We start from the raw sequence: 20549 nt of genomic DNA on the forward strand, positions 1-20549 counted from the left end.
AGAAATATACACAAAAGTATACTATAAAACCACAGTTGCTTCATGAGAAGTTTTTCGCAAGAAGTTTTCCAATAATGCGGGGGAACTTTTACTTCAGCACATTTGGTTGGTTTAGCTTCTATGACAACTGCTAACTCGGTGGCTGTGGTTACATATGGGCCAAATGTTTTCTCTTCCTGCAATCAGTCCACATTTTTTTGTACATGAGAGTTAAATATAGTGAGTGGCTACAGCACGGAGGCCAAGAAAATGTTTTGGCCGTGTAAGTTTTTGAATGTGTTTGTTTTTGCATCCGGTCAGGGAATTACAACGAGCGACGGGTAGAGCAAGTGATGTAACATGTGGAGCAACCGCTATGGAAAGTTCTGTGGTATCGAACAGTATAATACAATAAAATATGGCTTTTATCCAGGGAATCGCTGTTTGAGTCGTTACATGTTGCTGGTAGTTTTTCTCCTCTTATCAATAGATTTGTGATCTAAAGCTAACCAACACACAAGGTGTGGCATAGTGCGTTTCTGCAAGTGTGATTTGAGGCGGATTTGAAACATATTTTTGGTTCAGAAACGTCCCCGTTCAACATATTCTGTGGTTTGCGGAAAACATACAATCCCAAATTTTTTCTGAAGACTGGGTAATTGGATTAGGTGTTCTGTTTCTATTCACGTATACACAATACTCAATAAGACATTCCAGCAATGGCAACAAAAGAAAAGTCTTCTACCTGATATATAAGGCATTCATACATTATATTTTAAGCAATAATGAAGTCATTAAGTAGCGTAGCATACAAAACAATTGCATATGTGAAGGTAGTTCTTATTTATCATTGATTGCCCACATATATTATACTAGTCAAGTAACAACTAGTTTTATCTTTTGGGATTTAATGACTACCAAGTGGGTGTGATGTTGTGTTTTGTCTTGGCAACAGCTAAATCCCATGTTCCTGAAGCCAGAGAACTGGGTGGGTAGTACACGCCAAATTTCCATTCACAGCCGTATATGGAATGAACCACATCCTCAAGGGTTATGAGGGTTATACCAAGTTAAAGTACAGAGATGTGCTGATGCATTCTGTGTATTTTTGGCAACACAGTCTAAACAAACAATGGGATGACATATGCAGTAACAACAGAGGGGAAGCAAAAGTCTCCTTGAATGACTCATGAGGCTGTATCGACACGTCGCTCACAGCTATTATTCTCTCATTTGGGTGGTTGCATGTGTTTGTCACACGCTCACATTTTTCTCAAAATGATTTAGTGGTAACTGCAGCTCTTTAGGTACGATAGTAAATTAGCTGTAAACTGTGATTTAACAAGGCAATTAAAGTGCAACAACCCCAAGACACAAAACAAAGAGAGAACTAGAACCGCCCGTCTTTCATACAATACAGTGTAAATGGGCCCATAAATGTCCCTCACATAGCTGTCTTGGCATGCAGAAAGATAAAAGGCAGATGACAATGACATCAAAGCAGTCTCGTTCCTAAACCTTGTCGTCTCAGTTTATAGTCTGGGTTTGTTGACATTTGTAGACATTCGGGGCTCGGCCCAAACCTTAAGGGGATCTGGGAGATTTTTTTGGCTCCATTTCAGCAGTCACATGCTTTTCAATCCGTTTGAGATATAAAAAGCCTTCAAATCTGACATGATATTTGCATCTAATTCTTCTCCAATTCTCTGCATTATTCCGAAACCATCACCAGTCTCCTGGGTGAAAGTACTTTATTTGTTGGACTCATCCATCCACCACAACCTCTTATAACCCGTCATCTGACTTCCTGTACGGTCTGGCTCATGCTATCAAGGGTCAAATGAATTACAGTGCATTACCTTTATTAGTTCTAAGTATGAACAGTGAATGACAACAGCGTGATATCCTACAATGCTCCATCCAACCCAGAATCCCCAGAAATTGTCCAATCTCCAATTCCCTCTCAATCTAACAATGTTTGCTTTAAAAAAAAAAACATAAACACCATATTTCCCTTGCTCTCCATTGCCCATAACTGATCAAGCACAGATGTTGCAGAAATAAATCCCTGAGACAGATAGCTCAAAATCTGGACGAATAAAACCCCAAAACGGTTTTCATCATTAGAGGCTGTACCGCTGGAGAGAAGTGAGAAAACATGTCCGCTTGTAATGTGGTTGCCCCTGCGCCTTTTACTCCTCTTATGGTTTAGTATGTCCCATGCCTAAACACCTTCTGGACACATTAATTTGCTCTTTTTTCACTGAAGGAAAACCTCAAAAATTAGACATCAAGCACTCGGTAGCATTCAAGTTGTGTGAGACACGGAGAGCAAATTGGCTTTGCTTGTCAGCTTCTACGAGAAAAAGTGGCTTCAATTACGATTTATTTTCTGTGGCTCTCATTCCGGATAAATTTGGAAACAGTGTGTTGATTCCCATTCTCTGTATGTCTACCAGATGTTTGGTGACTAGCGGGATGAGGAATGCTGGAAGCCACGACCAAATTTGGTGTTTTAATGTGTCACCCCCCCCTAAAGTGAGAGTCAGTAGAGTGACTGTATGAAAAGATAAACTAATGTTAAAGTCCCGCTAAGTACCTTTAACCGCTGTGCTTGGCGGTACAGATGGAAGCAAGGGTGTTCAGTAATGAATCTAAAAAAAACATCAAAATCAGGTCAGACTGTGCTGAGTATCCTGATACCTTTAAATAACTGGTTTTAGATGATTTGTCTTAATATCAATCAGTGACGATAAATTCCATCCATGACATGATGCCTGAGTAGTTGTAACCCCCGACCAGTACTACTGGATACTGGTGCATACCCACTGAGGTCTTGCACAAGTTAGCTGAGCACAGCTGGTTTAAATCTGCAAAACCGAAACAGCTGAAGTTGCTTTAGATGTGAAAATGTTCAAAACTTTAGATGTCTAAGTTTTCATACCAGAAGCAAACTAATACTTTTTTGTTGGCTTACTTTTATCTTCAAACGCCGTTTTTTAATACCACAGAAAAATATTGTCAAATGTTAATGTCGAAAAACATACAGCCATGCAACAACTTTAACAAATAAAACGTTCTAAAATTGGCATAATTTATTATGTTAATTTATGAATTAATCTAAATCTGGAACAATCTGGACACGTTTTGCATCCTATATACACTAGTAATGCAGTATAATGTGAAGGTAGGAGCAACTTCGTAATAATTAAAAAAGTTAATTAGTATAACATAAAGAACATACATTTAAAAAAAATAGCATCTTTTCATTTAGTGAGCATCAAATGTATAAAACCTGTGTCTCTAAAATCATGACATGGTGGTTTTGTTTTACTTGATTGTTGTCCTCTGCACGATAATGTGGCAAACAGCAGAGTATATTTTCACTAGTATTTTGTTTGTGATGTGTTTCACTGGCGTGTTATATCTGGCCATTCGTTTTTTGGACAAAGTGTTGAAAAACCTTGGAATCCCAACTGATGATCAAGATGGAAAAAAATACTTCTATTTACGACAAAATCCAACATAAGGAAACATGACATCCACTGCCTCTACTGGCGGATTACCTGTGTGTGTGTGTGTGTGTGTGTGTGTGTGTGTGTGTGTGTGTGTGTGTGTGTGTGTGTGTGTGTGTGTGTTTGACTGACACAGTGAAAATAGCTAAGTGACTTTCCATATGCTCTGTCATGCTTCGGGGCAACAGACAGACAGACGGAGCGGTGAGTGAGACGGGAGGAGAGAGAGACAGGGAGAGAGGGGATGCATGAGTTCATGAAAAGGAAGCCTGTCCAGACGGCGTCAGATGACATCATCCTCTCTAATGACTTCTGTGTGTGTGCGCGGAGGCGGGAGCAGGGTTCACACATGCAGCTCTACTATATAAAGAGAGAGAAAGTCTTTCAGTCATTCAGACTCGAGCAGCCGGAGCAGCAGACAGACGCTGAAACCACACAGACCTGCTACATTTGAAACATTTCAACCAAAAGGTAAGAAGAACTACAACTAGACTAAACATTTAGAGCTTTTGAAGTTAGATTTATAAAGCTAAGTTAAAAAGAATACAGTTATTTTGTCACATTGGGGAGCTTAATTAACAGAATCACACAAATCTCAGGGAATACTGTCATCACTGAATCCCTGTCTGTCTTTTTGTGACAGTAGTATGGCATGCAAAAGAATGCACCAATAGTGTGGTCATATCTCCTTGGTTTGATGAGACTTCCCAGATTCCCAGAAAAGATACTTAGGACTTTTGTCACTGTCTCGTCTGAGGTGGTGGAGTTATAGTCATTGTCATACCCATAAATTATTTATATTTGTTTAATACCAGGTTTAATTCCAGCAATGGTGCAAAGTAACATTGTTTTTAATACACTGGTCAGTTTTGGGCTATTTAACTTCCATGTCTTCTTTCAGACTATAGTGTAAAATACACATTTAGTTGTTTCTTTTACTACTTTGTCTATTTGCGTCTGATAATTTCTCTTAAATTCACCGAAAGGGAAGGCCTCTTTGCATATTTAACGTACCATTTCAGAAAACTAGATCATTTCTCCACTCTATTCGCACGTAGTTTAAAAGTATCAACTTCAGGAGCACTTACATAAACCACACTTTCCAATTTCATTCCTAGCTACATTCTGAATATTTTTACTGAGGAGTTGTTCATATATCATTCATAACCTGACATTTATATTCCTAAAAACATAGATTTATATGGCTGTTGACAGTATTTTCTGATTTATGGAGTGATACAAAGAGCTATCCGATTCCCTCTGTAAACGCCTATGACTCTAATATGTCAACAACCATTTTCAGAAGACTTGTAATATTAATATAAAAAAATCTTAATGTAAGAAATTAACAGGGCAAGTTCCATGGTGATATCTATTAGTTCAAATATTTATCCTATTCACCTGGGATGCCTCCCATCAAGTAAACACAGTTTTTGAGCTGGACTTGACAAACAAAGGCCGACCTGTGACCTCAGCGGCCACAGTATGTAAAGTATGCTGTATACTCACAGTCTACACTATTGATGTGTGCAGTGGAAAACCAATGTTACCGACACACACAGACTTTCCAGTTGACACACTGATGTGAATGCATACACATCCAGCATGAGTCACACACACACACACACACACACACACACACACACACACACACACACACACACACACACACACACACACACACACACACACACACACACACACACATACACATACACACACACACCTTAATTGTAGGAAAGAAACAACAAAAACGAAAGTGTCTCAGGCTCTTGCATCATTACCTTAAAGTTTGATTGAAAACATCTGCAAGCCGTAGAGTCTCTCTGCAGGCGTTGAGCAATCCAACTGTTTCTCCTTAATACAACTCACAAACTAATGTGGGGCGCATTGTTTCCCATCAGTACCTCTATAGAACACATTTGGCAACACTTAATGTGCATCAATACGGCACAAGTTGTTTGAGAAAGACATGTTTAGAAATATTAACAAAACAGAAGGTTCCACCTCCACCTCTTAGGCGTCAAACTCAAGTGTGCAAATTCAAACTCACGCCTGTCCTTTCTCTCCCAGGATGCTCTGTGTGTACATCTCCCTGTTGCTGGCTCTGAGCGGAGCAGCAATGGGCTCTCTGCAGGACAGACAGACAGACTTTGGCCTAAAGGTCTTCTCGCAGCTGGCCCGGGACTCTGTGGACCAGAACGTGGCCTTGTCCCCGTACGGCGTGTCCTCTGTCCTGGCCATGGCTCAGCTCGGCGCATCTGGAAGCACCCGCAAGGCCTTAACTGCTGCCATGGGCTTTTCTCTGCAAGGTGGGTGGTGCACACATTTAAACATTCAGGGTTCTGCCAGGAAAAAGGGATAATGCAACACCAAGCAACAGAAGAATGACATGTGAGTATATAATCATGTATTATTGGTGTAATCGTCAAACTTCTTTTGCAGAGCGAGGGATGTCTCGGCAGCAGCGCCTCTTGCAGCGGGACCTGTCCAGTGAGGACGGGGTGGAGACGGCCAGCGGGGTCATGGTGGAGAGGAAGATGAGCCTGGAGAAGGGGTACCGCCGGGCCCTGGCCAAGGCCTTCCAGTCCCACCCCAACCAGGTGGACTTCACCAAGCCAGACCAGGCAGTCAGCATAATAAACTCATGGGTCTCAGACCACACAGCAGGTACCAGCTGCTTAACATCTGCAGGAGCCCTCTGCAATTTGGTTCCAAGTGGAGCTACTTTCTTTGCTCGAGACATGTTTTGGATCCGTCTTGACCTCTTTGGTGTCTTTTCGTCCGCAGGTGCCATCCCTGAGTTCCTTGCATCTGGATCTCTGAGCGATGAGACCCGCCTGGTCATCCTCAATGCCCTCCACTTCCAGGGCCTCTGGAAGGTGCCCTTTGACGCCAAGATGACCCAGGAGAGGATGTTCCACTGCGCCAACGGCAGCAGCGTGCCCGTGCACATGATGAGACTCACCAACCGCTACAACTATGGTAGGTCAAACACACTGACCCAGGATCTGAACGTGGATGATGGCGAGCTATGCGCTGCTAAGAAACTCACATCGATCTCCCTCACTTTAATCAACAGGGGAGTTTGTGACTGCCGACGGGGTGGACTACGATGTCATTGAGGTACCGTACCAGGGTGACTCACTGAGCATGCTCCTGGTATCGCCCTTTGAGCCTGAGGTTCCACTGAGCGCGCTCAGTTCTGATTTGAGCAGCCAGAGGATTAAGCAGTGGAGAACGGAGCTGAGGAATGTCAAGCGGCAGCTGGCCATGCCCAGGTGAGAAAGAGTCAGGCATCTATGGGTTGTTACATAAACTGATTTTAAAATTACTTTTCTAATGGACTAAGCAACGGGGCAACCAGGATGAAAACTGAGAGTTTGTGTGTGTTTTTTTTTGCAGGTTCAGTCTGAACACTGAGGTGAATTTGAAGACCGCTCTGCTTAACATGGGTCTGGGAGACATGTTCAACCTGGCTACTGCCGACTTCACACGCATCACCAGTAAGTTAACCGCCTATTCCAGTAAAAGACCATGTTAGGTAGTTAGTTAGTCAGGGACTTCGCTGCAACAGCGGGTATTGTGACTTCAGATGAAATGTGTATCCAACCTGTGTGTGTTTCTGCCCTCCAGCTGACGAGAGGCTGTGCGTGTCGAAGGTTCTGCAGAGAGTGAAGATCGAGGTGAATGAGCTGGGAACCAAGGGAGCAGCAGCAACAGGTAGGCCTAATAGTGAATGATTTATTCCCTAAGTAAACATGAGTTTATGTCTCAATCTCTAGTTTCAAGTCTTCTTCAATACAGCATGATCTTCATTTCGTAAATGATGGTCCATTTAGAGTCAAACAGACCATAACGCAGGGTATGCTTTTGGGCGGGGCTACGTTGCGATTGACAGGTTGCTACCACAGCCTTGTCCGATCTGTAGTAATGCTTGGTGCAAAATGGTCTGAGAACATACACAGTAGTATGAAATGGCATTGTCTTGTAAAGGGCACTGCATCAAAATATAGTCTCATGACTTTTATTATTTCAGATAATATTATGCACATATATTACAAATTATTTAGTGTTTAATCAAGTTATAACAAACTGACCATATTCATTCCTCCCCTCCCTGCGTTAGCTGCCGTGATGTTTTCTCGCATGGCAGTGGAGGAGATTACTCTGGACCGGCCCTTCCTCTTCCTCATCCAGCACAAACAAACAGGTAACACTCCTGGTCCGTTTCATTTAAATCCCATTTTAGAACGCCACTGTATGGTATGTCTAATGTTCTACTTCCTGTGTTCAGGTGCTGTTCTGTTCATGGGTCAGTTCAACCAGCCTCAACAACAGTAACCCACTGTGAGGACTCCGTTCCACTGTGTCTGACTACTGCTGCTCATGCTCCACATGATGACCACACACGAGATGACCACACACATGATCCGCTGTACAGGGTCACGACTTATTTTGACTCGACAGACTGATTCACTGACAGCTTTATTTAAAACGTGCTTAACACCGACAATAAAAACAGGATTTGACTGAGAGTTTATGCCAATAAGTTATGTCTCTGAATGTTTGTGGTTGACCAGACAGAAAGACATATGAAGGAAAGTTAAATAATTAAGTAGTTTACTGTCGTCTGATACAACAGACACCAATGCACTGCATAAGTACACCCCCCAAAAGCTGTATTTGTATCTATTTTTTTAAATGCTACTTCTAATATCTATTTTTGTTATTGCCTATTTTGTTGCTGAGTTACATTTGTATTTTGCCATATTTATATTTATTAAAATACTATGTTTTTACAATGCTGCCGTCTGTTATTCCTGTGGTGTTGAGACATGTGGGAGGTCCACACTGACCTCTTGTGTTCAAACCGCCAAATGTCAACTCAACCAGGCCTTCATTAGTATGATGTAAGTTTTCAGCACAATCTATATTCTGATAAGGTAAATAAACCTCATTATTTGTTCAAAAAGGTGAACATCTATCAGATGTTCACCTAATTTCACAATATTAAAGAGAGTATGGGTCCACACCTTAACTCTCTTATTCAGACACTATACAGTAATAAACATACTATACTGACTCTGAACGTGTCTGAACAGTGTTAGCTTTTTTCAACATGAGTGTTCGTTAGAGATGAACGCCTTCACAAGTTTACTCAAATTCATTCCAAACATTGAAATGATATTGTTGTATTATGTTTAGTAGGCCTACGTGTTCATCAGTTTAGTGACTTGACTGTTTCACAATCATATTAAGGAAAAACATTCTGTAACTAATATGTAATACTCACTTTGTTGAACATTTTTCTGCATGTTCTTCTGCACAACTTTGAAGAACCTCCTAACAATAAAATGGAATACATGTAATACATATTTTTCCAAATATATTGCCAAAGTTGTTCGGTTAAGCTACTAAATCGGGAGTAACAAATGTCGGAAAATATAAAAACCGAATTCTCCCAAAAAGAAAGTCCTCTTGGCATCAAGCCGAGTTGTTACCTGAGAAGCGAAACTCAGGGCAGAAGTACACAGGGAAAGACCGCGCATGCGCACCAGAGGCGGAACTGCTCGCTGTAGCAGGGAATGGGTCCAGCTCAGCCCCACTTACCTATAGGACGGTACCCGGCACAGACATGCACTGTCAACGTTAGCTGCGGTGTATTCGCTTCCGTGGACCAGGCAGCGTAGACGTCCTATAGTCTGTTCCGTCCCAGTAGTTTGATAAACTCAAAATAAATGGTAAGTTGCTGCTTCTCCTTCGCCTAAAAGAGAGGGCAAGAGCTTCGGTGCTAAGCTAATGCTAGCAAGGTGTACGGTTTCAGGAAGTGTCCACCTGCGTTCCCTTCACCTGGCTCCCGTCAGCGTAGCCTGCAAGCTAACAGGCCGTAGAACAGCATAAGGTGGGAAATAGTCTTTTCTTTCTCACACATTTCATGTTTTTAATTGGCGCATGGCCCGTGTAATGCGGGCTGCATCTTAATGACATTCAGCGATGTTAAAGTTGAGCATGATTGACTGTGATAATTTATAGATTTTAATAATTGCCATTGCTTCCTCGTCGCAGGTAATGAGTGTAGGCCCGGGTTAGAGCTGCTGTCAACAATGGAGGTGACAGTTAGATGACTGTTACTGCCTGAATAGACAGCAATGGCTTGATTATTGGATTCGAATGTACAGTAGCTTTTTTAAATTTATTTGTAGAGTCCTATTTTCCTGTTGAATCATTTTTCTTGTGGTTGCCGAAACTGAAAATGAGGTTGCCATTTTTATCCCCGTTATATTTTGTGTAATTACTGTTCAACGTATACATGTTATGTGTATGTTGTAAGCTTGCAGTATGCTTTGCAGGATCATAGTCCAAGTCAAAGATGCCGGGATACTTTGCCTCCTAAGACTTGAATAATTGAACTTCATCTGGTTCTTTTGTCAGTTGAATGAATTTACACAATTGTTCTCACCCCATGGTCAAACAACTTTATTTGCTTTTGCCTCTAACTGACACAATGTCATGTGCTTGCGTGCGTACCCAAGTACATGCAGATGTTTCTGGTTATGATGATAACAGCAGTATATACAGATTACTAACGCAACAAATCTAAAAAATAGATTAATACTTTTTGCTTCGGGATGCATCGATACAAATATCGGAAACAGGGCCGATACCTAAATAGCTGGATCGGGTATCGGAGATAATGGGGCCGATTCTACATTTGTACTACATACATTATATGCTGGAATTGTAACTCTTAAAAAAAAAAAAAGCAAAGTTGCAGGTGTATGATTCATTATTTTTTTTATAATAAATAACAATTCAGTATGATTTATTGATATGTTTTTATTTTGTCCATTTTGTTTTACAAAGTTAGGAAAGCAGGTCTGATGTTACCTTACACATACAATAGTAACCTAAATCTCTTCCTTACAGTGATACACACAGCATACAGCTTTTAAACACTGGTACCGGATCACGCGTTTAGTTATTATCATCGGGACTGAAAAGTCGGATTGTTTGACAATATTTTCATTCAGATTCAGTTAAACTTTGTGGATGTAATTTACATTGGGCTATACATGTTTTTCAGAGAAGATATAGCACTACTTGTGATTTCGATGGATTCTGTCTTTCCGTCCAAAAAGACCAAGTTTCAGACCGTCAGCAGCAGGCAGTTTAGTGTCTTAGCATTGTTGAAGCAGATCCCTTTTTAAATGTCTGAATCTGGACCTCCTGGATTCAGCTTCGGTGCCGAGCCGTCAGCTTTCTGAGTCATCAGTCGGATGTAAAAACATTGCCACAGTTTGTTTTTATGGCCACAAGTGGTCAACTGTGGTGATGTAAATACAGGATACGCACTCCGTGTTGTCTTTACACTGAACACACAGACGTGTTCTATGAGGGCTCATCACACTATTTAACTTGCTACATCCTAACCACTGCTGTAAAGCAAACAGGAACAACAGCTCCCACGCCGCCGTCTCTTTGTCACGTAGACCATACAGAGGTAAAGACTGTGGCAGGCAGATGTAAGTAAAGAGGACTCATGTGCTCCAGTAGATTTGTGTGAGGACTGTGTGAACTTTACTGTAGTGTGTGTTGATATTCATGGTACCTGGGCCCCGTTTCTCGTACCTGGCTAAACAAAGTCAAGCAAATGTCCTAATCTCCATCTTAAATTAGTGAGATGATTGACATCAGGCTATCTGGGTTTCTTCACGGCTGATCCGCGCTGAAACGGTCTCGTTAATTCTAGCCAGACGTCAGTCATCTGGATAAATGCGCGCGCCCGCTCCTCTTCAGAAGGGATAATAATGGAGCACTGACACCACGATGTTCTAACAGTACAATGGCAAATAAACTCAGAGGAACCTCTTTTTATCTATCTACTGAGAAGCAGGAGATGATCATGAAGGCATATGAGGAAGTCAATACCGTAGTCATTCACAGCAAATGCGTTGCGAATATTCCAACGTTTTTGCAACATTGTTGCCGTGAACGCAACTTTAACACCGCCCGCTGCGAGACATAAGCGTCACAAATATATCAGACAAGTTAAATGTCAAAGTCAGTGTTGGGAAAATGTATCGGCAAATTTGAAGCGTTTCATCACCCAAATCAATCATATTATATTTACGAATAAATATATACTTATGAGGATATATGTACTGTATGAATCATGTACTATTGTGTATATACATGTATGTGTAGATTACCATATAACTAGGAGTTTGAATATGTGTATGGGCGGATCAGTATGTATGTATTATTCATAATCAGAAATTCAATCAATTGAAGCAGTGAAAATAAATTGTGTGTGATTCTCTGTATTCTCATCACGATCACCTTAATCATGTTCTACAATAATGATATGTATGATGTACTAATAACACTGTCATATAATTATGAGTGCTTTCAACACATCCATAAGTTTCTTAAGAGCTAAATAAATTTAAGAACAGCGGCATGCAGCGGCTGATAGTCTGTGTCTGAGACGGGCGATCAGCTGCGCCTGTGGTGATCAATGTCCGCGGCTCGAGAAGCTCTCGTAAATAAATTATTTCTTGCCGGCAAAATCCATATCGCCGCGTACAGGAAGTCATGATAATGTAAAGGAAAGAACTCTCTCCCTACAAAAATAATATAACTAATATTGCTCCTTCATCAATGAGGAAGTGAGCTGCCTTTTTTGTCCGTGGGAGTGTCCAGCTTATCCAGTGAATTTCAGTAAACCTGCCCGGGAGCAGGTTTAAATGTTTGGCTGTGTTTCTATGGTGATTAATCTAAGCTTGCTTTGAGAAACCGAGAAAGCCAGACCTACGTCATCTTATCCTGATAATTAGCCCGCTAACTCAGTAAGCCAGGTATGAGAAATAGGGCCCTGTTCAGTAAGCTCTCCGTTTATGTGGGTTCACCTTTGTTTTTTCTTCTGTGGAGTTGCACTAATTGGAAATAATAATTAAAAGAAAACAATATTAGTATGTCAAAAAATAGAGTAAAAGGACTCTGCGGTTGAGATAAAGGCTTGAGGTAGTATTTGAGAATGTGTGGTCCTCAATTGTTTTGATGCAGAATTATATACTGTTCCAATATGACCTTAAGCTAGCCCCGCTCATTTATTTATAACTCTGCCTGCAAAGGTCCAATACAGCCGAAGATATTAAATGAAAATACAACAACATAACCGCTGTTATGGATCATCATATCCCCAAACCTTAACTCTGGCTTGATGTGATGCACCTCTCATTACTCATCAACTCTCTGATTCAGGTTTACACTTGGTGATAATCAGCACTTCAGTGCGATGAACACTGAAAAAGAAAATACTTTTGTCTTTAATCATACTCTCTCTGTTCTTTCCCTTCTTTTGGATTGTGTCGTCTGCGTGCAGATGCGCTTCATGCTGCTTTTCAGCCGGCAGGGGAAGCTGCGACTGCAGAAGTGGTACACAGCCACATCTGAGCGCGACAAGAAGAAGATGGTGAGGGAGCTGATGCAGTTGGTGCTCGCCCGCAAACCAAAGATGTGCAGCTTTCTGGAGTGGAGGGACCTCAAGATTGTATATAAAAGGTATGAAAGCAAAAATCAAAATGTGCCAAACGTGTCTTCAAGACTTTTTTCCCCATGATTGGTTGAGTGTTTATTAAAAAGCAAATCAAATATAGTGCACTCTAGTGTTTATTTAACGCAGCAGGCTATCTAGATATCAGTTACATCAGAGCCCTAGGCTATGCATATAATGTATGAATTCAAATAATGAATATGAATATATATATATATATATATATATATATATATATATATATATATATATATACCCGTAAAATACACCAAACGTGTTTTAATCATTGAATGATTTGTATTCATCATTCAGCCAATACACATCAAAGCAAGTCCCAAATAATCCAACACTTAATAAATGACACGGATGACAAAGAACGGTGAAACTACATGTAATTGTCGATATATTTTTTCCAAAATACATGTAAAACATGAAAATAAGACTTTGCACAACAATGACAACAGGAAGAGAGGTCGATATTGAATATTGATAATTTAATGGCTAATATTGTATTTTCATTACTAGGGGTGAAGCTTTTTTTATTTTCATTATTAATAAGCTGCTAGTTGTTTTCTTGATTCATTATTTTGTTCAGGAAAAAGTTAAACAAAAACACTATACATCTCCCAGAGACCAATTTCAGTTTGTTCGCAGTTCAAAACCCTTAGATTGCTAGATCGACTTACTCTCAAATATGACGAAAAGATTTAAGAGTCGTGCCAGAGTTGACTCCACCAAGACTGTCACCTGTTTTGAGCAGCAATGAAGGTGGACAGATGAGTCGATCTGAATGAAATCAACACGTGCATTCTCTCTACTGGCCATCAGGGGGCGATGGTTGTATAGAAGTTTATGAGAAAGTTACTCTCCTTCTCTCTTGATTTATTCCCTCAGTAAATATGAGTTTATGTCTCAATCTCTTGTTTCAAATATTCAATACAGCATGATGTTCATTTAGTAAATGATGGTCCATTTAGAGTTAAATAGACCATAAAGCAGGGTATGCTTCAGGGCGGGCTTACTGTGATTGACAGGCCCCTGCCACTATCAGAGCCGTATACGTTGCTCCTCAGCTTTCCAAATATATTAACGTCCGTTCATCGGTTGCAAAAAAGGCCAAATTGCCTATTCTTTCACCAATAATGCCATTACTTTTTTAATGTTATAATATTATTATTGTTATATTGAGGCAGATATCGCAAGACAAACATTTTGGTACATGCCTATTTTATTTTGGGTTTGATTTTAGCACTGCTTTGACTTTCGTGTCTCTGTCGCAGTAAAAACAATACAATTTGACTTCAGGAAAGCAACAGATTGTCTGGTTTTAGTGTGTCCACTCTTTACTTGAGATCGCCTCCCACAGACCAATAAAAGTGCATGTCTGTTTGAATGTGGGCTGAGCAGCATTAGATTTTAGGTGGGTGGAAAGGGTGAAACCCAGCATTCCACTCTCATTGACACACACACACACACACACACACACACACACACACACACACACACACACACACACACACACACACTCTCTCTCTCTCTCTCTCTCTCTCTCTCTCTCTCTCTCTCTCTCTCTCTCTCTCTCTCTCTCTCTCTCTCTCTCTCTCTCTCTCTCTCTCTCTCTCTCTGATCAGTGTATGTCAGGGCTCATTACTGCCGGCACAATGCAGAGGTGGACTAACAAAACAAAGCAGCCTGTGTCTGTGCGTGGGCAGGTGGGTGGGTGATGAGTTTAGCATAGAGGGATTTCCTGCAGTGGGGAAGGACTGAGGGAAGACTGCAGCTCTGCTGTTCATCAACATCCTCCTGTTAACCCGTTCTTTGTAAGCCTGGTATTGTTTTTAATGAAATATGTCAAATCTGGAGACTATAGCTGCAACAATTAGTCCACTAATCAATCAACAGAAGTATAATCGGTAGCGACTTTGATAATTACTTTAATTGTTTATTTTTTTCAGATTCTCAAATATAAAAATATGCTTATTGGTCTTCCATTGTGGTAAATGTAATATTATTGGATTTTAGACTATTGGTTGGACAAAATAAGTCGTGTGATGAAGTCACCTTGTGCTCTATGAAATTGGGATGTTTAATTAATTCAATTGTTCGAGAATGTCGTGGGAAGAACAGAACATTAACAATAAAGGGTTGTAAACTGTGGGAAAACAAAAGACAAGTACAGCTAGACAAAATGTCAACAGATGGTCTCCAGTTAGAAGTAATTAGTGTAAATATAACCGTGGGAATATGAGTTAGTAGATGGTGCCGTAGGCTTGGTAATCGTGCTCTTGGTTCCCAAACATCCTGCAAAACCTAGCAAAAAGTTAACAAAAATAAAAACACATGTAAAATGAGCGCAAGGGTAAAATGTCATGGAAATTATTTCAAGCTTGTCCTGTTTTCCTTCGGCTGAGAATGAACTACTAGTCTATCTGTCCGTCGCCATCTTGGTCTTTTTGTCCGTGGCCATCTTGGTTTGTTGTAACCAGAAGTGACACGAGAGGGTGGAGCTAAGTACAACCAAATGCTGAAAAAAAGTCACAATTTACTTGCATGAACCGAAAACACTGTGAAACGGTTAAAGTTGTCAGATGGAAACATTGAAATGTTTGGTAAGATGTTGTTATATTGTTTATATAGATGTTTTTGTGTGTGTATTCATACAGGTACGCCAGCCTGTATTTCTGTTGTGCAATTGAAGAGCAGGACAACGAGTTGATCACACTTGAAGTCATCCACCGCTTCGTAGAGCTTCTGGATAAGTACTTTGGCAGCGTAAGTCATAGATCTCTGGAGTTGAGTTCACACGCCTCAACTAAGGCTTCAAAGTTAAATGAGAAGTTTAACTTAGCTGTAGATTGACTTTTTTTTTGCATTATTGACTTGTGTTCGTTTGTGCAGGTGTGTGAGCTGGACATCATCTTTAACTTTGAGAAGGCCTACTTCATTCTAGATGAGTTCCTGATGGGAGGAGAGATACAGGATACGTCTAAGAAGAGTGTCCTAAAAGCCATTGAACAAGCCGACCTACTTCAGGAGGTAACCTTGGCTTTAGGGTTTCACCCACCGCCTCCACCGAGGAGGGTTGGGGGGGTTGGGTTTCAGTTCTGTTTCTGTATCAGTTAGCTGGTTATCAATAAAATGTTAAGAACCTGTGTTTCTACTTGGAAAAAAAAACAGAATGCCAGCAGCCAGTCCTCAATAACTCTGGCCCAGAAGGCCGCAGTTCGTGGTTAGCTGTTGATTGTCACTGATTGGTCAAACCCAAACCTCACTTGCTACACTTTATGCACTGCTTTATTCCCACAGTTACCACTTGGTGCTGGAAGTATCATTATTAAGACAATTATTATGTATTTTTACACAAACAACTTATCTAACGATATATGGACATCACCTTGATAATTTTACAGTTATCAACTTATTTTACAAGAAATTACCCTGATCATTTTTATGTTATCAACTTATCGTTCATTATTAGTTCCTGAACTATTTGGTCATAATGGAGGGTTCAAAAATGACGGTCCATAACCTGCAAAATTTATATTTCAATAAATAAACAATAGGTGAATACGGTTATGAATCTGAACAGACCTTCAGCTTTCAGTGCCTTACAGGGCATCATGGCATAATGCAACATGACTGAAAACGATGTGACTGTAGGGACATGTATGTCTGTATGGTAACACTTGTACATGACGCCCCTGTCTATAATGCATTACACACATATTATAATCTGCTTGTTGCACTTTATTGTATTTATTACATTTCTCTACACTAATAATTATGATTATTATAAAGCATTATTAATGTTTACGAATGCTTACAACTTTAATTATACAATGCTATAAGCAGATTATAACACATTATGAGTGTTTATAATGCGTAATAGAAAATGTTACTGTGTAATTTTGTCCTTTTAACTTGTTTATTATTGTTAAGTGAGTCCTCCCGTCTACTGTCTCTTGTCTCCCTTTTACAGGAGGACGAGTCACCCAGGAGTGTGCTGGAGGAAATGGGCTTGGCGTAGTACACCGCTGGCTTTTGAGAGACTTTAGATACTACAGGATGAGGGCTGGATGAGAGGGGGCGGGGCAGAATCTGGGAATGAACACACTTGGATCTTTGGCTCTGGGGGACTGATGTACAACGTGGGCTCTTTACGTGTGTGTGTGTGTGTGTCTGTGTGTGTGCGTGAGAGACTCGAGCATGGGGACTTGTGTGTGACTGAAGAGGGGGGTCAGGTTTTTAAAGAGGTAAAATGGAGTCCACATTTGGCTTATCAGATAGTTGAATTACAGTGGATGCTGATGTTGGAGTCACAGCGAGGCCTCAGCTTTGATGCAAAGAGGTGGGTGAACAGTCACAACCCTTTGTGAAGGTTCAAGGTACTGAATGTGGACTGAGACCACGTCTGGGATTTGATGCTCCTTTTTATATTTTTAGTTTTGTTCAACAAGTCTCATGAAAAGACCAAAACTACCAATGTGACTCTCATTTCCAAACCCATTGGTTCCTACTGAAGACATTCATGTTTAAAAACGGCTCACAAATGTATAGTTTCACAAAGAAAAGGTGGTAAAAAGAAAACAGCTGGCTACTGTAGTTTTCTGCACAAACAGGAGGAAATAGCACATTTATTTAGGACTATTTTCAGCAGCAGATTAACCCACATACATATCACAGCTATATTGAGTATTTCCAGCAGCAGGACAGTGTAGGATTGAGTCCAAAATACACTTTGTGTATCTTGGTGGTAATGAAGGGACTTGTCACCAAGAGCAACAGTAGCCGTGTTCCCATTCAACTGTCAAGCGGATTTTAAGAGAACTTTTGCAAGTCCCGGCTACTGTGGCTCATAGATGTGTTTTAATAATGGAGCTCAGGCTTTGATACGTGAACACACAATACCTGATAGTGGGATACAGTGATTGGAAGTTTGTGTCTGCACATGAGATTTGGTGACAATCAGAAAAGTATAGAATACCACCAGACATTTTAAAGTCAAATTCAGTTTTAAACTATCATGTTTTTATAGCGTTTGCCATCATTCTTAGTGCATGGAAACATAAAAGATGTGCCGGTGAAAAACACAAAGCGAGTGTCTGTCTCGCACATTCCCTCTCGTCTGTGTGGAGGGTCACTTTGGTTAAGGAGAAACTTGGGTCCTATTTTTGTAGTTTAGTTCGTCGTAACTACCACAGAGGTTGTAAGAACAGTGAATTGTCCTTTTTGTTCTCTGGCTCAGTTATTTAATCTACAATTGATGTTTTAAAACAATGACAGACTTTTCCCATAAAGGCAGAGTTGTGCTGGTCGGAATCCACCCCTGTATCTGTGATTGGCCTGTCTTACCGAGCGCAGCGGGTCCCGGGTGATGAAGTGAGTTGTGAAGAATGAGAACCAAAGACATTGGAGATTTGCATCGGCGCCTCAAATAACTCCTTTACATATGAGCCATGCGTATTTACCGCAAGTGGTTCGGCGTACCAGACGAGATGGAAATGTCAAGTCTGTCTTATGCAATTCAACAAAGTGCAACTGAGAATCACTCTCCGCTTAGTTTTCCTCCAGACGGCTTTTCATGTATTGAAAAGTGTCGGGTTGGAAGTCGATGTTCTGCTGGTTCTGCTAACTTGTACGACGTGTTAGGACTGGGTTGAAGCTCCAAGGCTATTTAGAATAAACCGATGGTATATCTTTTCCCTAACATGCTTTTTACAACGTTTTATCATGTTTGTTATGTATCGTGTTTGTTAATGCTATTTATAGTCGGATATGCCATCTTATGCCAGATGAGCAGCCGCTGCTAGTAATGGACGTCCGTGAAGGACCAGAGCAGGATCACATTTAAATGCTCATCCTTTAAGTTAGTTCAACTGACGTTTTATTGAAGCAAAGTGCATTTCTTAAACGGTTGTATGCCGACAAGCAGCTTTGAACGTATCCTTTAGGTGTGTAACAGTTCACCAGGGTCATGGAGGGTCCTACCTCAGGTTTTAGGTCCATCGACATGCTGTATTGACATGGTTTTCCTCAACTTCCCTTCATCTGAGCAAGTGAGCGAATGCAGAAAAACATGTTGCGCGTATGCTCTCTTTATAGAATCTGACTCAGAATTGACTTCGCTTTCATTTGTGACAAATTCAAAATAATCAAATCCCAAAATTGATATGTCCGAGGTCATCCACGGCCTTTGCAAACCGTATTTTTTTCCATTTGACCTGCGAGTCAAAAATATTCTGCAACGAGATCCAATACAAGCAAAGAACCCAAATCTACTCGCACCAATAATACAGAATATGTGAACTGTTGCACCGCTGGTATTTAGTGTGTGTGTGTGTGTGTGTGCGTGTGCGCGTGCACGTGCACTTGTGTGATCTCTTACATGATGTTTGCTACACTATAAACTTCTTTGCAATCAGATGTCAGGTTTGTACAAAAGCTCATAACTGACCATGAATTCTACATAAAGAACCGGATGTTCCCTTGGATACATTGTAATAATAACAGTTCACTTAGCAAATGTTCACTTCGTTGAAATGAACAAATCTGAAATAACTTATTTCTATTAAAGGGATAGTTTGAATGTTTTGAAGTGTGGTAGTATGAGGTACTTCTTCATAGTCAGGCTATTACTACAGTATAGATGGAGTTTGGAGAAACAGATAGAAGTACCAGCACAGGACAAAAGTAATGTACTGCTGTGGATGTATATTTTAGACACCTAAATAAAAAAAAGGTTTGTTATATTTACAACATTGCTGTCGAGCAGCCACTTATGAACTGGAACTGAAGTTATCTATTCTCTCTTCAAAACAAAATAATTGATCGGAAGTTGCTGGTCTACCACTGCCCCAATAAGTTGTTTTTTTGTTAGCTTGTGTTATTGTGCAACTTTGGGGAATCTGAATGTACCCAAACACGAACGTTACACAATGACACAAACTGACTGTCAAATTGCTGGTTTTGTCAATGGAGTCCGGTGGCTTTGGAGAAAGCATAAATGGATATAACGGCTTCAGTGCCCTCAGAAAGGGCTGGCTGACGGCGAGGTTAAGCAGTGAAAATAATCTAAATACAGCGTACACTTGAAATAAGTTCTACTGCTCCCTCCGTCCACAGCAGAACATCACTTTGCTCCCGTGCTGGTTCTCCTGTCTGTTGCTCCAGACTCCATCTACTGTAGTAAAACACTGACTGTGGAGAGGTGCCTCATATGTTTAAAACCCATTTCAAACAATCCAAACTATCCCTTTAACTCCCCATAGTCTGTTGATCAGTACCGGGTGATCTGGTACCTGAAGAAAAATGTATGAATTAACATTTACGCACAAAATGGACAACATTCATTTATTTTCTTTTGTTTGTTACATTTTCCAATCCTCCTCCTTAATGCTTCAAAATGTATGCATGTTGTATGCATGTTTTTCATAATACAGGGATCTAATTTATATTAAGTCCTCTCAGGACCTCGCTCATGTTCCGACGGGACGTTC

At 40.6% G+C, this 20549-nt stretch overlaps 2 protein-coding genes across 3 annotated transcripts; both read left to right on the top strand.

Annotated features, from left to right (window-relative positions):
- Window positions 1–5568: 5568 nt before the first annotated feature.
- serpine1 (serpin peptidase inhibitor, clade E (nexin, plasminogen activator inhibitor type 1), member 1) lies at window positions 5569–8291 on the top strand (the record flags this gene model as incomplete). The annotated part of the gene is made up of 8 exons (XM_079216255.1): window positions 5569–5806; window positions 5940–6164; window positions 6285–6479; window positions 6577–6775; window positions 6900–7000; window positions 7131–7217; window positions 7624–7707; window positions 7792–8291. 8 exons carry the CDS (start codon window positions 5569–5571, stop codon window positions 7836–7838), a joined length of 1176 nt encoding a protein of 391 aa, XP_079072381.1. The 3' UTR covers window positions 7839–8291.
- Window positions 8292–12882: 4591 nt separating this feature from the next.
- On the top strand, window positions 12883–17080 carry ap1s1 (adaptor related protein complex 1 subunit sigma 1; the record flags this gene model as incomplete). 2 transcript variants are annotated; one of them, XM_079215970.1, is made up of 4 exons in its annotated part: window positions 12883–13061; window positions 15717–15825; window positions 15952–16089; window positions 17033–17080. In XM_079215970.1, 4 exons carry the CDS (start codon window positions 12883–12885, stop codon window positions 17078–17080), a joined length of 474 nt encoding a protein of 157 aa, XP_079072096.1. The 2 variants fall into 2 exon arrangements, with proteins under 2 accessions (XP_079072096.1, XP_079072097.1); XM_079215971.1 differs by having other exon boundaries at window positions 12883–12993; window positions 15802–15825.
- Window positions 17081–20549: the final 3469 nt, after the last annotated feature.

This window comes from Taurulus bubalis, assembly GCF_910589615.1.
Source record: "Taurulus bubalis genome assembly, chromosome: 3".
NCBI lineage: Eukaryota > Metazoa > Chordata > Actinopteri > Perciformes > Cottidae > Taurulus > Taurulus bubalis.